General features: G+C 31.9%; 1 protein-coding gene and 1 long non-coding RNA gene across 3 annotated transcripts; one reads left to right on the forward strand and one right to left on the reverse strand.

Moving 5' to 3' along the window:
• The first annotated feature begins 420 nt into the window (after positions 1 to 420).
• LOC139495865 (uncharacterized) lies at positions 421 to 2217 on the forward strand. Its single transcript, XR_011657486.1, has 2 exons — positions 421 to 539; positions 1792 to 2217. It is a non-coding gene; the product is annotated as an uncharacterized lncRNA (long non-coding RNA).
• A 2685-nt stretch (positions 2218 to 4902) lies between these two features.
• LOC139495866 (uncharacterized) lies at positions 4903 to 19641 on the reverse strand. 2 transcript variants are annotated; one of them, XM_071284272.1, is made up of 9 exons: positions 19442 to 19641; positions 14311 to 14809; positions 13141 to 13182; positions 12488 to 12618; positions 10294 to 10560; positions 8731 to 8838; positions 8250 to 8312; positions 7331 to 7396; positions 4903 to 5221 (listed from the first exon to the last, which is right to left on the reverse strand). In XM_071284272.1, the coding sequence occupies exons 2-9, from the start codon at positions 14765 to 14767 to the stop codon at positions 4967 to 4969; spliced, it is 1389 nt and encodes a 462-aa protein (XP_071140373.1). In that variant the 5' UTR covers positions 14768 to 14809; positions 19442 to 19641; the 3' UTR covers positions 4903 to 4966. The 2 variants fall into 2 exon arrangements, with proteins under 2 accessions (XP_071140373.1, XP_071140372.1); XM_071284271.1 differs by having other exon boundaries at positions 14311 to 14775; positions 19442 to 19588.
• Between the last annotated feature and the right edge of the window lie 1250 nt (positions 19642 to 20891).

Below are 20891 nucleotides of genomic sequence, written 5' to 3' on the forward strand. Positions count from 1 at the left end.
CTTTTAAGTTTTTCTGTAAAGCAGTTTGAAAATAAAATCAAAAGTATCAATTTCACTGCGACACTTCTACAATACACGTCTCTTCAGTGATGCTCGAGGCCGAAATATCTAAAATCCTAAACTATTAAAAATTAAAAATGTAACAGCTGATCAAAACAAAACGGAAATAAGGATAGACAAATTGGTACAAAATTAGAGCATTCGCATTAGGGGAAATTTATATAATTTGAAAATTTATAAGGGCAAATTTCAGGCAAACAATATTGGAATGTTTATGCCAGCACCGGAGTTATGGCTACTAACGATGTGATATCCTCGGAAACTATGTCTTTATTGGGTGAATCACAAACACACAACCACTTCATTCATAACAATTTATTTAATTCATCATTTTAAATATACTACAAGGACACATTATAATGATAGTATATAGTAAAATCTGAACCCACGTGACAATGATTCACAAAACATCACATGAGTTGTGTACTAGTAAGAATACAATATGTATTTGTTTTAACGTAACACTATAATACTTTAAGGTAAGATCGTTTATAGATACTCATAAAACTTCTACATCTTTTGAAAAGTAAATTAAAGAATTTCATCATCGTCACCTATTATTCATTTTACTAGTAAACATGGTAAAGTGTAAGACATTTTTTAAAATATTATATATGCTTAACAAAAAGTTACTTGGTATAAGTTAAGCTGTGTCAATGAAAATTAGCGAAACGCAGATTTCAGTATCCTGATATATATTTCTCGTGTATTTGAACCAGTACGTAAAAGCACAGAACACTATATATTCGTATCTAAAAATAAAAGTCAAGGTATATCAATTATATGCATGTACATGATGTACATTTAATCCTTCCTGGTATAATGTAGGTGTATATGTTTAAAGGATGTAAACATATAAACATGATAAACTAATAGTTTAAGTTAAATTATAAGCTATTTATCATTATACATGTATCAACGATTTTTTTATATTACTAAGCATACAAATATTTAGATGTATAATTGCCAAAGAGTACTGGACAGATGCAAAGTCCTATTCAATTGTATTTGAAATTAGATCCCCCCCTTTAGTGGATAATTTTTGTGGAAACTTAAGATTAATTAAATAGGGCATCACTGAAGCATGACTAAATTTAGCCCCCTCTTAAGCAGTCAGCTAGTGGAATTTATTGTACGGGGTATTGTAAAAATTTGCCATCAGTTGTAAAATGAAATTGTTTTTTAAGAACACAAATGTACTGTCAAAAAATGAACGATAACATGACCGCAAATTACGTTGGACAACAATATGGAGATAAAATTTAGACAAATTGACAGTAAAAAACATAGACGAATGAATGTCGGAATGGGGTTTCTTATTTCTTTATTTTCAAACTATTTTCTTATATTTAACTTGCCCGTTATGATCTATTCTTTATTTTTTTGTTATTCATTCCGTGCCTTTTGTCCATTTTTCTCTTTTCTGTTAGCCTCATCCAGACCCAAATAAAAAGGGTGGTCTGTATAATGATTTTAATAAAAAAAAAAAAAAAGTAGCCGAATGAGTGAAAAGGAAGAAAAAAAAACCCAACGTAATTTGTTTTCAAAAGATACATTGTACCATAAATCAATTACTGCTATTCTGCATACTATAAACAAAAATTCAGCTTCACTTCTTTTCGTGATCTAATCCATTTGCGTATTGTTTGATTCCCAAATTCGTCTTGTTTTTCTTCAAAAATCTATATTGCTTGGTTATTAATTTTAACATTACATGGTATCTTTTTTCAGAAAATCACCGTTAAAGAGCTATGGGTAAAGGTGAAGGAGGCGGGGCTAAAGGTTGCCTGTCAGCTATCATATGGTTTCTTCTTATATGGTTTGTGGCGTGGCCATTAGCATTTTTACTAGCATGGTTTTACATATTCCTGTTGCCATTTGGAGCATGCATAGACCCTATCAGATCAATTAATGAACAATTAGTGCGCATATTGCAGCTTCCATTGACATGCGCACAAAATATGATAGATATGAAACCTATTTGTTGATATTTTTCAATGGAATATGCTTAGAGTGACGAAGATTTCATGTTTTTTTATGTTATATGTAAATATTTGTTCTTATATTTATATAAATATTTGTTATTCGCATTATTTGTGTATTGCATGTATTATTATACTTTTATTAATTATCATCTTAATAAATTATATTTATTTATTATTTATTTTATTTTTTGTGTTTTAACGCCAATTTTAAGTTCCGCTTTTGGGCTATTTCTTGGCGGCCATTTTTTTGCGGAGGAAGCCGGAGTGCCAGGAGAAAACACCTACCTTCGATAGGGAAACTGACAATCCTAGTCAATTAAGATAGGAGTCGCATGCACTTGCATGAGCGGTGTTAGCTCACAACCTCAGTATTGACTGCCTTGTGATTACAGTAGTAACTACTTAGACCACTCGACCACCGAGACCCCCTAAATAAATAAAAAGTATGTTTGCTCTTCATTCTAATAAGCAATCAATTTTGATCATTACGGATGCACATGTTTTATTTACACTTTAATATATATATATAATGAGATGTGGTATTATTGTCAATGAGACAGCTATCCACCAGAGTAAAGTGAATGTAATATTATCGGCAACAGTACAGCCTTCATCAATGAGAAAATCCATACCGTATAGACATTTATAAATGCCCCCAAATGAAGAATGTGAAACCAGCAGAGAAGTTTATAAATTTTTCTTTTTACAAAAAGCAAATATGACAGACATTTTAACTTCATTGATTGTCATTTGGTCTTAAGTGGAGAGTTGTCACATTGGCCATTATTCCACATATTCTTAATTTCATGTGAACCAACGACAACAACTGGACTACAGGTCCCAACGTGAGAGGTACATACATGTATTGAATGTGGCGAGTTTTATCATGTTTGTCAGTGCTTAACCCTTCCCTACTATTGGACTAGTATGCATTTAATTATGTTTATGGTATAAATCACTACGAGTGACATTTTATGATCAAAGGACACCACATATATGATTTTGTTTATTTCATACAACAATTAATACAATATAATTTCGAATGGAAATCGAGAATGTGTCAAAGCGGCAACAACCCGACCATAGAGCAGAAAACAGCTGAAAGCCATCATGGGTCTTCAATGCAGCGAGAAACACCCGGACTGGATGCGTCCTGCAGATGGCCCCTATACAAATATATATAATAGTATATTCTGCAATATAGGCCAACCTGGATGAGGGACAGGAAACTTAAACTATCACTGGAAATGAAAGTATGTTTGAAAGGAACAAAAGTTTGGCTTTGAAGTAGGTTATAATTATGTTCACCCATCAGAGAGTTGTGCATGGGTTCATAACCTTCACGACACATTTGATTTCGATCAGACGTAGCTGCGTATTTAAACATCCCGAACAAAGTTACAGATGGAAAAAAAAACGACACAAACTACCAAAGATCAGCAAACAGCTACACAGACAGAGATGTTCTCGAATTTGCATTGTCCATATTTAAGTTAACTTTATTTGTTTTCCATATAGGGTACGCTTTTAACTTTTAATTATTGCAAAATATACAAGAATCCGATAGAAAAATTATATTTATAACGTTTCTAAATGTAAATTCCAATGCATATCTTCGTGACTTGTCTATTCTTGTTATTTTTATAACAAGATCATTGTTGATATGACACTTTTCTGTGCGCAGTTCATTAATAGTAAGTGAGGAAATAAGATGGGGAGGGGGGGGGGGAGGGGTTCTAAAATTTTTTCTATTTTTTTCTCTTGCAAATGCAGGGTGTGATATTTTCTTTGGGGACCATAGTTATATACCCCTGTTACCTTTTGTGGTTTAATCTGATATGAAATACAAACTTCTATTTGTGATATGAAGCCAAAGAATTAATCGTCAACCTATAACTAAAAGGACCTAAAAGACATCAAGAGTCTCCAACAATAGAACGTTCTCAGAGCAATATGCCTAGTTTATTTGTTATAAAGATACAAGAAGGTGTGGTATGAGTGACAATGAGACAACTTTCCATCTAAGTCACAATTCATAGAAGTAAACCATTATAGGTCAAAGTACGGTCTTCAACACGGAGCCTTGGCTCATATCGAACAGCAAGATAAAGATATTTATATGGAAATAGATTTTTGAAACCCTTTACCTACACACTATAAAAATAGACGTTTAACCAGGATCGAAATGACGTGAATGTAAGCAAATGTTGTTGACAACATTTTGATAAACGAAAAAAATCAACATGTCAGATTGAATACAGTCGAGATACTTGGTTTAGGACATGCGCATAAAGGTGTGTGACATGTGCATGTACCTGGTTTCATGTCGTATGACTTTTGCTGATATGATATACAGTACCGTATGTCGTCAGAATATACCTATAGAGAAACAAATAACCATAGCTTTCCGACAGACCTATGCTTTATCTGAAAAAAAACCCCGTGTAAAAGTGTTTGATAACAATAGCTTTGTATGTTGCGCTAAAAAAATGTGTAATTACACAACCACCAACCGAATTATTAAAATAGGAACATAATTTTTACAACGAAATGAAAATAGCACAATCGAATTGGTGCCAAAAGAAATGTCAAGTATATATTAAAATGTATTGACGAAGATTGGTAGAATACTTTTGTTGTTGTTGGTCATCTATATAAACATAGTCGTTACATGTATCAATGGAAATTTCTCAATTCAAAATGTCAAGCTCTTAATCCTCTTCAGTCTTAATTTTTTTATTCTAACCTTAGGCCTTGTTTGACGTCTTTTATCTGTTTCTCAGGCGCTGCATATATTTTGTTTGGTACTTTGTGCATGACGATCAAAGGTAATTTATATTTTTGTTATCAAACACAATTGGACAATTATCAAATATCTTTATTATTTAAATGTATAAGATACATATTTTCATTCTCTTGTTCTACAAAATGATTGTTCTTCCATACGTTACGGTACCGTTAGAAAATGTTTTGTGTTCGCGTTTGCCCAGATATTTAAACCACACACACTGTCCTAAACTCAGTTCGCTAAGATGTGGTTCCACAAGCTGACATATACATTCCCGTTGTTTCCAGGTGTCGTGTCTGTTGTAAGATGATTTTGGTAAATCTTCCCAATGGATGATGTCATGCGAATAGTATGCAATAGTACATTCAATTAGTTTATCAGCCCATTCCTGAAATAAATAATTGTTTATAAAACATTTAAAAAGGTAATAATACAATCCGGAGCTCTACTCGACATTAAACCCGACATTAAACCTTCATTAGTAACGATCAAACTTAAACATTTAAATGTAGTGATGCGTATATACACTGTTACTTTAGGAGTTACCAGGTACGGGTATATATGAAAATATTAAAAACCTAAACAGAAAAGCCAAATTAATTGATTGTCATCTTGGCATTAGAACTTGGAACCGTTGTTTCTGAATATTTTCTGAATACATGAACTAGGGTATTTTATAATAAGTAAATGTAACTACCCATGCAAGTACCAAAGATTTGACTTCCGAGCTGATGATATCCACGGAAAATAACGAACCAGCACACCAGAATCAAACCAGTGGTAGTAGATGCAATACAAATTTAACACATCTTGTACATTTTGCTATCGATATGCCAAAACAATAAATATCAACTGTTATCACACGGAAATGTCTCTCTGGATAAAACTATCACACAGATCTCTCCTGTGTTGAGGTATTACACATGCGTCACTTCTGTGCAGGTATTTGACACAGATATGTCCCATTTGTGTAAACCCATTTCATATATAATTATGTCTCTACTGTGTAAACATTTAACACAGATGTGTTTCACTTGTGTTAACCTATCACCCATTTATATATCTACTGTGTGAACCAATCACAAATATATGTCTATCATGTTTAAACCCTCCCTCAGAAATATATCTCGTGTGAAAACCTAGCACACAAATAGATTTATCTTACCTCCTATACATTTCTAGGAATATGATTGGTTAAAATCGTCCTCATGGAAACCGTGTATATTTAATATTAGATTAGTTGGGAGGCGGGGCTTATTTAGGTAGAGGAGTTACGTCCCTTTATGTTCCATATAAGGTGATAAGGAGGCGGGGCTTATTTCATACACGGTTAGTACTGGTGTTACGTCCCTTTAGAAAAACAAAACAGTACTGAGAAAGAATCTTGATGGTTTCAACAGACGAAGAAAGTGATGATAAAGTGAAATAAATTCATAAAACACATTTATATCTAACAAGTTGTCATTGTTGGCATCTGTTTTTGTAGGATCAAAAGAAGTAGTTTCTTAATCATGTATCATGTAACTGTATTGAAGACTTGCTCATTTTCTCTAAATTTTACACGTTAAGATAGTAGGTAAGATAAATTCGTTACATAGTGTGCTAGTGACGTAATATGGTATATATGGGGTCAGTAAATTCCAAATGGGGATTCGAGCTTTGCTCTCACCCCATATGGAATTTACTGACTCCATATATACATGTACCGTATTAGGTCACTAGCACACTATGTAACTAATAATGTCATTCCTAAGTTAACCTTCCACAGAAATAATTCTTTCATATGAAAACCTATGACATAGCTGTGTATACATATAATGTGTAAACCTACTACACATATGTGCTTTCCCAATGTTAACTTATCACACAGATATGTCTTTGGTGTGTAAATCTATCACACAGATATGTCTTTCCAATGCAAACCTGTTATACAGATATGTCTCTCCTGTGTTAAACTATCACATAGATTTGTCTCTCGTGTATACCTTTCACATTTACCACACATGTATGTCTCTTTTTTCATAAGCCTAGTATCACAATATTTAACAATAGCCAATTTGAAGCCACAATTGCAATAGCAGTACAATCATGAGGCTGAAATTTTAAATACAGAGCTTAAATAGGTTACAATAAACCATAGCAACCAATACAATTATGTATCTCGTAACCAATTGTTGTTTGCTATTTCATAAGATATAAAACAGTCTATTTTAAACAGGCGAATATTACCGTAAAAAAGAACATACAAAGTGTAAGTGTAGATGCTCGGACATTCAAAGTTATGCTTTTAAATAAAATTCTCAAAGATGTATGCCTGACACCATGAAATCATTTATTGTATTGACATAAAATTTTGAGGTCAAGTTATGAAATGTTTTTGTCAATATAATTGGGCCTATTTCAAAGTTACTTGATAAACTTTTGTTACCTTCTTGAAGATAACGGAAACAACAGAAAAATGAAAAGACAAATTAGCTAAATATTTATGGATTTGTACCTCAAATGCTTCGTGATTCTCTGCGAACCCTGAAAACTTATTTCGAAGATAAAGCAGGACATATTCCTAAAATTAAATTAAAAAAACGTTGGTATAATTTGTCAATAACTGCATGTTGTAAATCTTCAATAATATATTGTATATTGCATGTATTTTTCAGAGGTAGTCGCTTATTGGTGTCGTTCATATGTGTTTCTCGTTGTTGTGGGTTTTTTTATAAATAAGACCTTTGGTTTTCCTGTTCGTATTATTTTATACTAATTTTTTGAGGACTTTTATAGCTTGCTGTTCGATGTGAGCCAAGTCTGCGTGTTGAAGGTCGTACTTTGACCAATTACTGTTTTTTTAACGTATTGTGACTTAAATTGAGAGTTGTCTCATTGGCACTTATATACAACACATTTTTATTTCTACTTGAATAAATATGCAAGTACCAAATACTAGAACATAACGTCGCTTCAACGATTTGTAGGCATTTTGTTGAATTATTTAAATGTTCTGCTTTCTGATTTTGCCAAAACTTTCCCCATATTTGATAAATCAATCATCTTTCAAACTATGATTACGGTCAATGAAACAACTTTCAAGAAAATCGTATTCCCAGGATTGTCATTAATTGTTCCAGTTGAGGCTCAACACGGAGGTTACACCTCTAGTAACAATTATCTCATTTGAAAACAATGTATACCAAGATGATCAACAAAAACGTATATATATATATGATAAAGGATTGAGTCTGTAACTATATAGTAACAACATATTTGAAATTTAATTGTTTTTTGTTTTGTTTTGTTTTTTTGCTTTGTAATTCATTTGAAAAGCATTGTTGAAAATGTGTTCTTTTTAATGTTATTGCTTATTCTGGCTTTCCTCTTAATTAAATTTTAATTCATTTAATAACAAATCTGATCCAACTTACCTTACATGGCTTTGTATCGTAGCTAATCAAAACTAAATTTGGTCGGGTTTTCCGTCCACACATCTTTACTTTGTTAATTTAAATATAATATATGTAAGTTTAATTTTGAAGATAATGCAGTTAGTTTTTGCAATTTGTTAACTTGTCTCTCATATCTAAATGTTGTAAACATTATAGGCAAACTTTTATTTGACATTGATTCCAAAATATAAAAGACATCTAGCGCCTAAGGATCAGTAACTGTTGTTAACTCGCATCTTTTTTCTGTTATTTCGAATTCAAATATGGAATATAGGTCAAATATAAATTTGATAATCAAATAAAAATTGGTCGTCTCTTAATTTACCTATAGCAAGATCAAAACAAATGATTTTGTGATACATTTTCGAATCAAGTCCAGTGAATTAAGATAAAAAAAATGTCCAGTGAATGCAATATTCAGTAATTAACAGCGTAATCATATATAGGTTCAAAAGGATACGGGCGAACAACCAACTGGTACATTATCGTAAAACATCAAACATTTCGATTTCTTGTAGTGTTGTTTGACTATTTTCCACAATGTTGTCTCGATATATTTTCTTGTCAACTGCAAACAACGAAAAAAATACAATAAAAAAATACTAGAAGGCTAAATTATTTTACATTTTTGACTTTTTTAAGAAAAAAAAAAATCAAAACAGGAAGATCGACAAGAATTAATATAGAACTTAAAACATTTTTCTGATGAAGAGAAATAAGTAATTTCTCTGTACATGTAGGTTTGGGACTTGTATCTTTGTGGTTATTTAAGAGGTATTTTTTGCTATCAACTAAGACGAATGCGCGCTATGTGTTGATGGGATAGAAAAAGGGGTCGAAATTAGCGCAGGTCTGGTTGTCCGAGACCAGTAGAATTTGCGTCGGACCAGTAGATTTTGTCAGCTGGTGGTCATGCAGACCAGAGAAATTTGTCCATAAAAACCACAGATTGCATTCGACTCTCGTTTTTATTACCTGCGAAATCAATTACATGGTACTGGGTGGTACTATGTACTACACATGTTTCAGTTAATTAATATCTCGGGTAAGCGTCATTCACAACAACATAAAATGTGGAAATTTTTGGAAGGAGTTAAACCGCCGGTCAAATAAACTAAAACAAGTGACATTCAAAAGGAAGATTGGAATACAGTTTATTTAATTGCAAAAGGAAACGTTAATATCCAAATATTTTGGAAAAAGATCGCAAATGGTTAATATATATAGTCGATCGCAATGTAACGAATTGTATACCATGTGAAAAATTTGCAGTTACCCATCTAGATAAGATAAGAAATGTATTTTTTGTAATTGGATCTTCAAATGTTAAGTTAAATTCTGTACTTGCTCATAAACAATCAGAACAGCACAAACAAAATCTACGGGAATGTTATTTTGTTTGCTGGACCTTTGTAGATTTTCAGTTCACTGGTCCGACTGGCCAGTACACCAACAAAAAAAGCTTAAATGCGACCCCTGATTATTCATAGAAACCAGTACAGCTTCATGACAAATATTGCTTTATAAATTTAGAATGTGTTCATGGGCCACAGACAGACGATGCTCCAACTTGCATATACTAGTATAAAGGTGCAACACTTGAGAACGGAAAAAGTGACGCCACCCAAATTCGAACTCAATCTGAGTTTTGAGGTAATACGCATTGTGTATAAGTTTTCATACCATATATTTTGTCGATATTTTTATTAAGTTAGAGAACAGAAACAAAAACAGTGAACCATTTTACATCATTTTAAGTGTCTTAACTTTCGAACTATAAACGAGACGCTACCGAGTTCAAATTTGATATTTGTTGATTCATTCAGCATGTTCAGCATTGTGTAAAAATGTAATAATATTTGGTTTATCCTAAAGTTATATAACGGAAACTAATTTTGGGACATGCAGACGTACGGACATGTACACGGTCAAAGGTAATCAGACTTTCAACGAAACTATAAATTAGTTTAAATATAAAATGAAATGTACTGCACTGAGATTATATCGTGCTTAAAAATCTTACTTTTGAACCTATATAGCCAGCAACTAAGAAGTAAACAGTCGGAAGTAATGATACCCCTACAATGATAGGAACATACACATCCGTTCCATCGAAAGATCGGTTAGTAGCTTGTACGTATGTCAGATATATCCCAACGACCAAAGCGCTGTATATTAGACATGCAAGGAAAACTCCTATAAACTCCCGTCGCTGTGTAAAGTACCCATAAAATCTCATACCAGGTTTAGAATTTAGGGTCTCAGTGGCATCGAAACACATTTCTTCAATCTGCAAAAATATAAATATCGTTAAAATACATATTTTATAGAAAAATAACTAGACACACTCGTGATCTTCAGTGCTGTACAACTTTGTACTTTTTTCACTTTCGATCTTTTATATCTGGGCGTCACTAGTGAGTCTTGTGTGGACAAAACGCGTTTTTGGCATATTGAATTTTAAACCTGATGCTTTTTGTTATCTATTAATCATGCTTTTCTTTGTCTAATATGATCTCCTTTTTATTTGTATTGTAGTCCTGTAATATTATGTTGTCATTTCAATGTTATATTTAACTTTGCCATTAAAGTGCGAGGTCTTTCCTTAAAACCAGGTTCAACCCACCACTTTTATTCCCCTTTAAAAGTGTCCTGTACCAAGTCAGGAAGATGGCCATTGTTATAATATTGTTCGTTTCTGTGTGTGTGTTGCATTTTAACGTTGAGTCGTTTGTGTTTTCTCTTATTTTTGAGATAAGACGTGGCACGGTACTTGTCTATCCCAAATTCATGTATTTGGTTTTGATGTTATATTTGTTATTCTCGTGGTGTTTTGTCTGTTGCTTGGTCCGTTTCTGTGTGTGTTGCGTTTCGGTGTTGTGTCGTTGTTCTCCTCTTATATTTAATGCGTTTCCCTCGGTTTTAGTTTGTTACCCCGATTTTGTTTTTTGTCCATGGATTTATGAGTTTTGAACAGCGGTATACTACTGTTGCCTTTATTTATCGTGCACATTTTGTTTGTGTTTAGTTGACAAACGAGGGTCGAAATGTAACCAAGCCACATTAATAAGCATCATTCAAAAAATTTACTGACGGCATCATAGCATCTGCTACTTAGACTTAAAATAACGTGGTTTAATGTTGCTTTTTGTGTTTGTTTATCATGACATGTATTGTTTATTGTATTTTTGGCAATATCCCTTTCAGGTAGCTCAGAACTTATACAACCCATAATTGTACGGGGCGCCGAATGGGACTTATGTGATTTTGTACTCGAAATTCAATTTTGTACGGACAAAAGTGAGTTTTGTTCAACAAAAATTAGTTCAGTTTAACAAAATTTGTAGCATACTAAATTTTGTCATGCAAAATTATCTTTCAGTGGACAAAAGTTACTTTTGTCATGACAAAATTCATTTTTGTAACATAGACTTTACTTTTGTTACCTAATTTGAAAGTTGGGCGACAAAAGTCAATTTGGTAGGCAAATTAGTTTAGTTTGGATTCTGTGAACTAATTTGCATACAAAACTGATATTTTGTCACAAAATTCAATTTTGTGTTTACTTTTGTGTAGACAGAATTGAGTTTTGTTCAACAGAAGTGAAAATTTAACACAAAAGTCAATGTCAGTGTGCAACAAAAGTCAATTGTAATGACAAAATTCATTTTTGTAGACAAAATTCATTTTTGTAGACAAAATTCATTTTTGTCATGACAAAATTCAATTTTGTGTAGACAAATTTGAGTTTTGTTAAACAGAAGTGAAAATTTATTTTTTGTGTCCCAAAAGTCAATTTTGTATGCAAATAAGTATATATTTGCATACCTATTTGACAAAATTTAATTTTGTCATCACAAAATTGAAGTTCTCATAAAACAAGTTTGTATCACATAGTTTTGTAAGTCAAAAATGATTTTGTTATGACAGAATTGAATTTTGTACAAACCCACAAGAGTCCCATTCGGCGTCCCGTATAATTGTGCTTTGCTTCATTTATGCTTATGATTTTTTTTATATATTCCATTGTTTTTACAGATAAAGTTGTTTGTTTTGTATAATGATTGAGACAATGTTGACTTCTGTACCTCTATTTTGCTATTTAATCTCGTTATTTAGTTTTTGTTCACACATTGTCATCCCTATATGAATTATGTGCGAGGTTTGATGTGTCAGTAGCACATTAGATTCTACATGAATAAAATAATTTAACTTGCATGTTGCTTAGTATCTTCATCAAAGTGAGTATAATTAAGATTGAAGTCTTCAAATTTCCAACGACAACCACAAACGCACAATGAACTGTGATGGCCCTCTACGATACCAATGCGTTTTCCATTATCGTCACCTAAAACATATTTTGTATAAAATATACTCAAAGATCGACGTTGATATTTCAGACATGTCAATACTATTTACAGGTGCATGATAATGACATTGCTATCATTTCAGAACTTTGATATTTGTTTTTCTTTTCGATCGGTGTTTTATTTTGACATTTGATAAGCGACTTTCCGAGTTTCATTTGAGGTTTTTTGTTTAACTTTTGCAAATGAATTACTGTCATTTAATCATAATTACGAATTCGGTATTTCAAACCAGGACCGAACTGATTAAACTTGTAATGAACAGAAGTATAAGTTGTGTACGTGACGTGTTTGTTTGTTCAAAGCGTATTTTAATTTTGTATTGTTATGGTAACAGTACGCTCCTTCTTTTTTGTTATTACATGTACAATAGTTTGCATATGGTCGATAAATTATTATTACGGGTATTATTCATGAAATATATACTATAACAGTAGTATATTTAAATTCATTTAATCGATTTTCTTATACCAATGGCGTAATTATAATTTGTCTCTACATACCTCCAATATGACATAAACTTGGAGAAAGGCCAATCTGATGAGCTGTAAAAGAAATGTATACACAGTGTGAACTCTTGAAATCAATATTGATTATAAAAATGTGTTCATACTGTTTATACTATATTTCCTATACATATATATATAGGAATAAGAAATAGTTAGAGCTTATTGTTCTAAATATTTCAACTCATTATTGGGTTTACAATATTAAATTAAAGCATAGGATTTTATATCTATTTTGTAATGTAGATTTATTGGATTGTTAATTATTTGATCATATTCTGTGGTGAAATTCTGTTATCAAAATGTGTTTCAATGTTTTGCAACGTATCCTATTTCTGTCGTAATATCCATATGATTTATTCAATAAAGCATTATATACTAGTATAATATACATAACATAATATTGTTTTGAAAATATGTCCTAAGTCAAGACCATTTCCCCACTAAACCGTGAACTTCGTAACTTTTCTATCGATTAATTATTGGGTCTATTCCAACACAGACGAGGAAGTACAATTCGGGAAGTTCGTTAGAGTTCAGTAATATTTGTTCTTTAAATCAAAAGAAATCAAATAATAGACGTCCGTTAACAAAGTTCAAAGTACAGAATCTACATTTGTGTCATGTGCGCTATTGTTTGTCTGTTTGTCTTTTTCATTTTTAGCCATGTCGTTGTCAGTTTATTTTCGATTTATGAGTTTGACTGTCCATTTGGTATCTTTCGTCCCTCTTTTAATGAATTTGGCGGTCTTTTATTTCTATTCCTTTATCCTCACAAAGATTGTTCATGATTGTTTACTTTAATTTCATTTTTTCTTGTTAAGAGTTGTCTCATTGGAAATGATACCACAACTTCTTATCCGCATATTATCTGCTATTTCAAAATTAACTTAACATTTTCTTACATGTTCATATATACATTACACATTATCAGAGTTGAAGACTTGTATATGGTCCTTTATATGCACTTTATAGTATATTCTACTTAAATATATATCAAGGTGTCTTTATTTGATTAAAAATTTGATTGAGTCTGAATGTATTTATGATGATGGCATCTTTTGTTCAACAGTAACATGTAAAAAAAATCTTCTGTCATTTTTTTCATTGTATTTTTATTTATTTATTCACTTTAGTGGATATCATATTTTCTAAAAACAAAAATACCTGTCCTACAGTAGGCTTCACGAATTTGTGCAACTACATCTCCTGGTAGTCTTGCATCAATATATGTCATGTGACGTAATACTGGCGGCAAAGGTACGTCTTCCAATAAAACAGGAATAATACAGTTTTGTCCTGCTTCATCTGATAAGGATATAGCAAATGTTTCCTCAAGTTTGCAGTAGTAACTTTGAAAGAATCCGTTGCTCAGTAACAGCAATACTTTGACACTCTTGTCCATATATTCTCTCATATTATCAACAATCATTGCACCAGGACGGAAATCCCGCTCATGATAGACACAGCGAAAAGGGTATCGGCTTTCAAGTTGTTCCATTAGCCATTTTCCTTTCCTACTATCTAGTCCACAACATGCTATAAATATGTGGTATTCTTTTCCAGCTGGTAATTCATAAGGATTAGGGCCTGTACCTTGATTACCAAAATTTTGCATCGCCATCGTTATTTCTGTGAAACAGAGTAGACTTTGTTACCTTTAATTCTAAAAACCCATAATAATTTCAATTTTTAATAAATACATATGATTTCACATGGCTTAAAAACCATGTGTTATAATAGTTATGTATGACGTGTTCATTTGAATCGTACATGTATTGATTGTTTTTAGGAAACACACTAAGTATTAGGATAATTATGCTAAGCTTCACTTAGTCCATCAGCCGAAATTGACCTTAGATGAAATTGGCTTTTCTTTTTAATATGTAAATCTTGTTCGTATAGCTCAATACCGTTCCTAATTAAAAATCCCTGGCTTACATATGGTGGGAGCTGATAAATCGCTTTACCAGTTTGGACGCACGAAATAAGTCAAATTTGTGTATCATTAACTAACGTGTTGTGTTATAAATATCATTGAGGCAACTATCAGATATGGAACAAATAACGAAGATAAATTACAGTTCAAGAAATATTTTTAATATTTTTTTACACGTACGTTGGGTGTCTTTAATCATTGTTGATGATTATCTAGTAACAACGTGATGTTGATTGATTGGCATGCATTACTTCATAAAAATTACAAATATCTAATTACATATTCTTATATCTTTAAGCAGTCCAGTCATATTTAATTTTTGCCCAACAAACGTAAACAATTCCTATTCGAAAAACAAGCCCTGAGATACATGTATTCATCGACTGCTAAAATGCTCAGAAACTATATTACCAAAGGTGTTGATACATGTAGGCAGTAAAAGGACTTCAAAACAACTCCAACTAGAAACCAACAATGTAATAGAATATGACCCAGTTCCTCTGCAACAAGACTGGCCAAAAAAAGTCGATGATAAGGTATATATATTAATTCATACGCCTGCTAAGTCTCAGTTGGTACGTTAAATTTAATGCTTAGTATTTCTCTATTTGATGCAAACAATTATATAAATCTATCAAGCCAGTTTTAGTATTTTACCACAACATACATGTATCAATGCCCGCATGAAAATTTTCATTCAACTTTTTATTAAGATAAATGTTGAAAGGAAATATATAAGATGGTTGGAATTCGTGGATATCGGGTTCTATTTGAATTGAAACAACTATTCAGGGTTTTTAAGTTAGCCCATCACATGCATCACAACACGAGATTCGTGTCCCTTCAAAAAATTCAAATATGTTTATCCAAGTCCAAAATGTCCGCCATTCATTTTTGTCAAACAACTTTGCTTGCATATATATTCGATAAACTATATATATATATTTTTTAAAATATTCCCGCTTCCGGCATTCGGAAAAGTAATCTGTTATATTTTCCACACCGTTTTGTTTTGTAAACATTTAGAAACGAAAAGGCGATTGCATGAGCGTTTAAGTCAACGCATAAAGTGACATTTTAAACTGTTTTTAGTAACACACAGATTTCCTATCAAAGTCAAAGACGGTTCTTCACAAAATCATGTCATTTTTTTATAGAGAATAAAGAAAGACAGGTGGATGAGAAGTGTTGCTTTCAACTGCATTATCGTTTGCCGGCGGAATAAAACTATATATACCCGCTGCATTTGTATCCACCTGTACTAAATAAGGAGTCTGTTATTCAGTAGTTTGTTGGTGTTTCTGGTTTTGCATGTAGATTTATAGTATGCCTAGGTCACACATTAACGGATCACCTAGCCGGATCCGCTACGGATAAAATCTCACGGATGATCCCGGAAATGCAGTTTCCGTAGTCTGATACGGATCCAATACGGATGCACAACGGTATGACCACGGGTTCTTACGGTAAAACACGGTTAAATACGGAAATGACACGGTTTAGTACGCAATGGTACGTATCGTGACGTATGTACTGAGGATAAACAACGGTTGGCTACGGTATAATTAAAGGTTAGTACGAATGAGAACGGGTGAAACAAGATAGTTAGTTTATTTTCATAAAACCATGATAATACAAAGATTACAGAGAAGTTAAAATAATAAAATACATAATAACAAAAAATAAAAATGCATTAAAATGCATAAAATTTCGGATGAGATAACATATAAAAGAATATATATATACTTAAACAGTCAAATGTGAAAGTTAAAATTGTATAAAGAAATACTGTTTGTGTATAAGTATGATAAATAAATTATGGTTGTTCAGAATGAGTAATATTACTATTAATACATCGTATTATATATCGTACGGAATAGTACGACCGTCACATTTCTATAATTTACTTGTTATTCATTATTTCTATATTTATTCGTAATCCTCAGACCAACGACATATAGCAGTTCTTGAAAAGAGGGACGAAAGATACCAAAGGGACAGTCAAACTCATAAATCTAAAACAAACTGACAACGCCATGGCTAAAAATGAAAAAAACAAACAGAAAAACAATAGTACACACGACACAACATAGAAAACTAAAGAATAAACAACACGAACCCCACCAAAAACTAGGGGTGATCTCAGGTGCTCCGGAAGGGTAAGCAGATCCTGCTCCACATCTTGAAACATATTTAGGACTACTTTCAAATTTCTGAAATGTAGCTCATTGTCCCGCACACATTTGAGTCATGAGGGCTCAAACTGGCCACGGATAGGGAAGTCAATCTCTAGTCTACCATCTACTCTGCCTCCTGTCATCTCTACGTCTGTCATCAAGAATCTCGCCCCTGCTCTGTCATTTTGTGCCATATCAATATCCAATTCCAGCCATTTAATTGCAAGCAGCAGTAGATGTATCTAGACGTTGGCAGAACCACGAAATCAAATATCCATGAAAATCCCAGGTTTCCGCAATCCACGAAAATTGGTACCAACGAAAAATAAAAGAATCCAAAGTATTCGTGTTGTAACGTACTAAACCGTTATAGACTTTCAGAACCCTGTCTGAATACCTAGCAATCCGTATTGCAACGTAATAAAATTGTGCCGTTACGTGACACATTCGTCCCAAATCGTATTGTATCCTTATCAATACGTGGTGTAACCGTACTAGTATGTAGTTTTCCGAAACTAGCCGTAGAAATCATTCTGGCCTACGAATACGGTTTAATACGGTTTTGATAGGGACTATAACGGATTAGTATGGTCTTATACTGTTTAGTAAAGAGTTACTACGGTCGTTTGATCCGTGGTCAAATTTTGCGCATGTTCAAAAATTGTCAAGGATATACAAGTACTAATGCGATCTACTACGTTTGACTACGGCAACAATATGGATATCTACAGACTAATACAGATTGCCACGAATGATGACGGATCGTATCCGTAGCTAATCAAGCGTCAAATCCGTGAATGTGTGACCTAGGCATTAAATTGTTTTACACTAGTTACTTTGGAGCCCTTTATAGCTTGCTCATTGTTGTGAGGAAAATTTTTGGGTTGAAGTCTTTGACCTATAATTGTTAACTATGAATACATTATGACTTAGACGGAGAGTTGTTTCATTGACATTCACTCCTCATCTTATTTATTTAAAAGTGCAAAAACGACAAAGAACAAAGATGTTCCAAAAAAAACAAAAACCATGACTAAAACGACTGAAATACAGACAAACAATCAATATAACACACAAACCTAAAAAGTACACACATAAACAACAAATAGCACAAACCCCCAAAAAACTATGTGACGTTAATACAAGAAGTCATAAATATGCTGCAATTAAAAGTGGACATTACATGTGTTAATTAACAGGGGGAAACACGATGAATTAAGGGAAATTCAAAGTTTCATACTATCTGGTTTTGATTATTTTGTCAAAAACCTAGAATATTATGTTTAAAAAAACACAAATATAATCGCTCGCCTTTACTTTTCAAACTTAGCCTAATTAGTTATAATATATAGTTATCAAAGGTACCAGGATTATAATTTAGTACGCCAGACAGGCGTTTCGTTTACATAAGACTCATCAGTGACGCTCATATCAAAATATTTATAAAGCCAAACTAGTGCAAAGTTGAAGAGCATTGAGGATCCAAAATTCCAAAAAGTTGTGCCAAATACGGCTAAGGTAATCTATGCCTAGGATAAGAAAATCCTTAGTTTTTCGAAAAATTCAAAATTTGTAAACAGGAAATTTATACAAATGACAACATAAACAATTTGCTAGTTTTTTTTTAATTTAACTTTGAAAATCGCTTGATCATCCCAATTTATGTAGTAGAAGAAATTATATTGGTGTGGCTCAATAGATTTAATAAAATTTAAAGAGCATGCTTTAAAAAGTTATTGAAATCTTAAATGAATGGTGAAAAGAAAAATGTATGTTATCATGAAAGTATTTGCATGCATTTGAATGAAAAACACATTTGATTAATTTGTTGATTAGGTATTGATATTTTCATCTCACTTTTTCATATTTTTGAAATTCAACAAATTTGATAATAATTCAGATCTTATATTTTGTTTGATTAATTTCGAGTTGGCGAACAATACTGATAATAATTACATCTAAATGAGTCCAAAATTATATAAACCTATATATATTTTTAAAATGTTGGCATGTTTAATATATATTTAAATACTGTTTGAAAATGCTTAATACACATATCGAAATGTCGGTTAATGTTGAAGGCACTTCCCTAATTTGCCCCAACAGCAACTTATTAGTCCGTTCCTACTGCCAAAATAAAAAAGGTACTAACGACCAACAAGAAAACAAAAGGTATACTCACAACTTGTTTTTAATATTGTAAATCCCTTTTCACAATCATATAGTCATAGATAGACAATACAACCTACATATACATATGGAGTAATGGATTATTAGTTGAAAATGTAAATTCCCATTCATATGATTTGTTTATCAATTACATGACTACAGACATTTAAAATTGATCTGAATTTAACATTACTGTGACGTGGAGTTCATTTGCTATTTTTGGTGCATTAATTGAAATATACTAAACGCGTTCCACTTCAATAGTTATGTTACATTCAATTCATATTTAAATGTCTGTAATCATATTACTTTCAAAGTTTACCGACTCAGTTATATACAGTTCTGTTCTGCAACATTAGATTATATACTTGGTAATTGAATCAGAAATGACTTTGTGTAAAGCGGAACAATTGACACTGACAGTGAAATTTTGAAACCGAAGGTTGCTGATCAGCTACATTATTTAAAAAAAAAGAAAATAAACTATAATATATATATATATATATGTATAGATAATTTGAAATCTGTGAACGAAAGTTATCTTATTTCATCGTATTTTTATAACACTAGATCTACTTTTCGTAACCAGTTTGTGGATTATCGAAAATTACTAAGAAAAAAAGCCAATATTAAGCCCAATTATTAATCCAAATTCAAAAGTTACCATACATGATTGCATATTTTCCCTAACAATACTTCGATAAAAGGTGTTCAGCAAAAATTAATGATAATAAAAAAACAACAACACATCATTGAATAGCCATGGAAACAAACATGAAATGTGTTTTAATTACAAGAACTTCTTATTTTGCTTCGTTTAACATGCTACCTTGGAATGATATTAAAAAAAATATGAAAGTATGAAATATGAAGTATGCGCGCACTCAATAAACAACTTTTTTTGTTTGAAACAATTAAATCATCTTTATTGCACTAAATGCTGTTTAACAATTTACTTAGCTTACAGAATTGGGCTAAGTATCCCTGTACATTATTTATTAAACATCCAGGGAGAATATATAATAAAATATTACATTAATGTTAGTATTTTACAATTAAACATAATACATTATATAGATAAACATCAGTATAAATTGATTCATTCATTTTTTATTTTTTTTTGTGTCTGTTTACAAATCGGGCAAAATAACGGATCTACGCCGTACCGTTTTGTGATTATATTATGTGTGTTTACTTTCTCACAGGTTACCTGTGTATTGCAATTAGACTAACTTATTCTTTTATGATATGAAGGATTTATTTTTCCAAGCTAATATGCTTGATCGTGCTTATCGAAATAAACATATAGGTAAGTGTATACAATTATTGTTGTGAAAGTACAATTTACACGACGTAACGTTATATTTATTGCCGTACTGAATTTAAAACTTTTTAAAGCTGTTTTAGCTTTTGCTTTTACGTTCACGTGATCCTTATTTTCTAGACTTTGTAGGGCATATTTT

The sequence above is a fragment of the Mytilus edulis genome, chromosome 11, assembly GCF_963676685.1.
Source record: "Mytilus edulis chromosome 11, xbMytEdul2.2, whole genome shotgun sequence".
Taxonomy (NCBI): domain Eukaryota; kingdom Metazoa; phylum Mollusca; class Bivalvia; order Mytilida; family Mytilidae; genus Mytilus; species Mytilus edulis.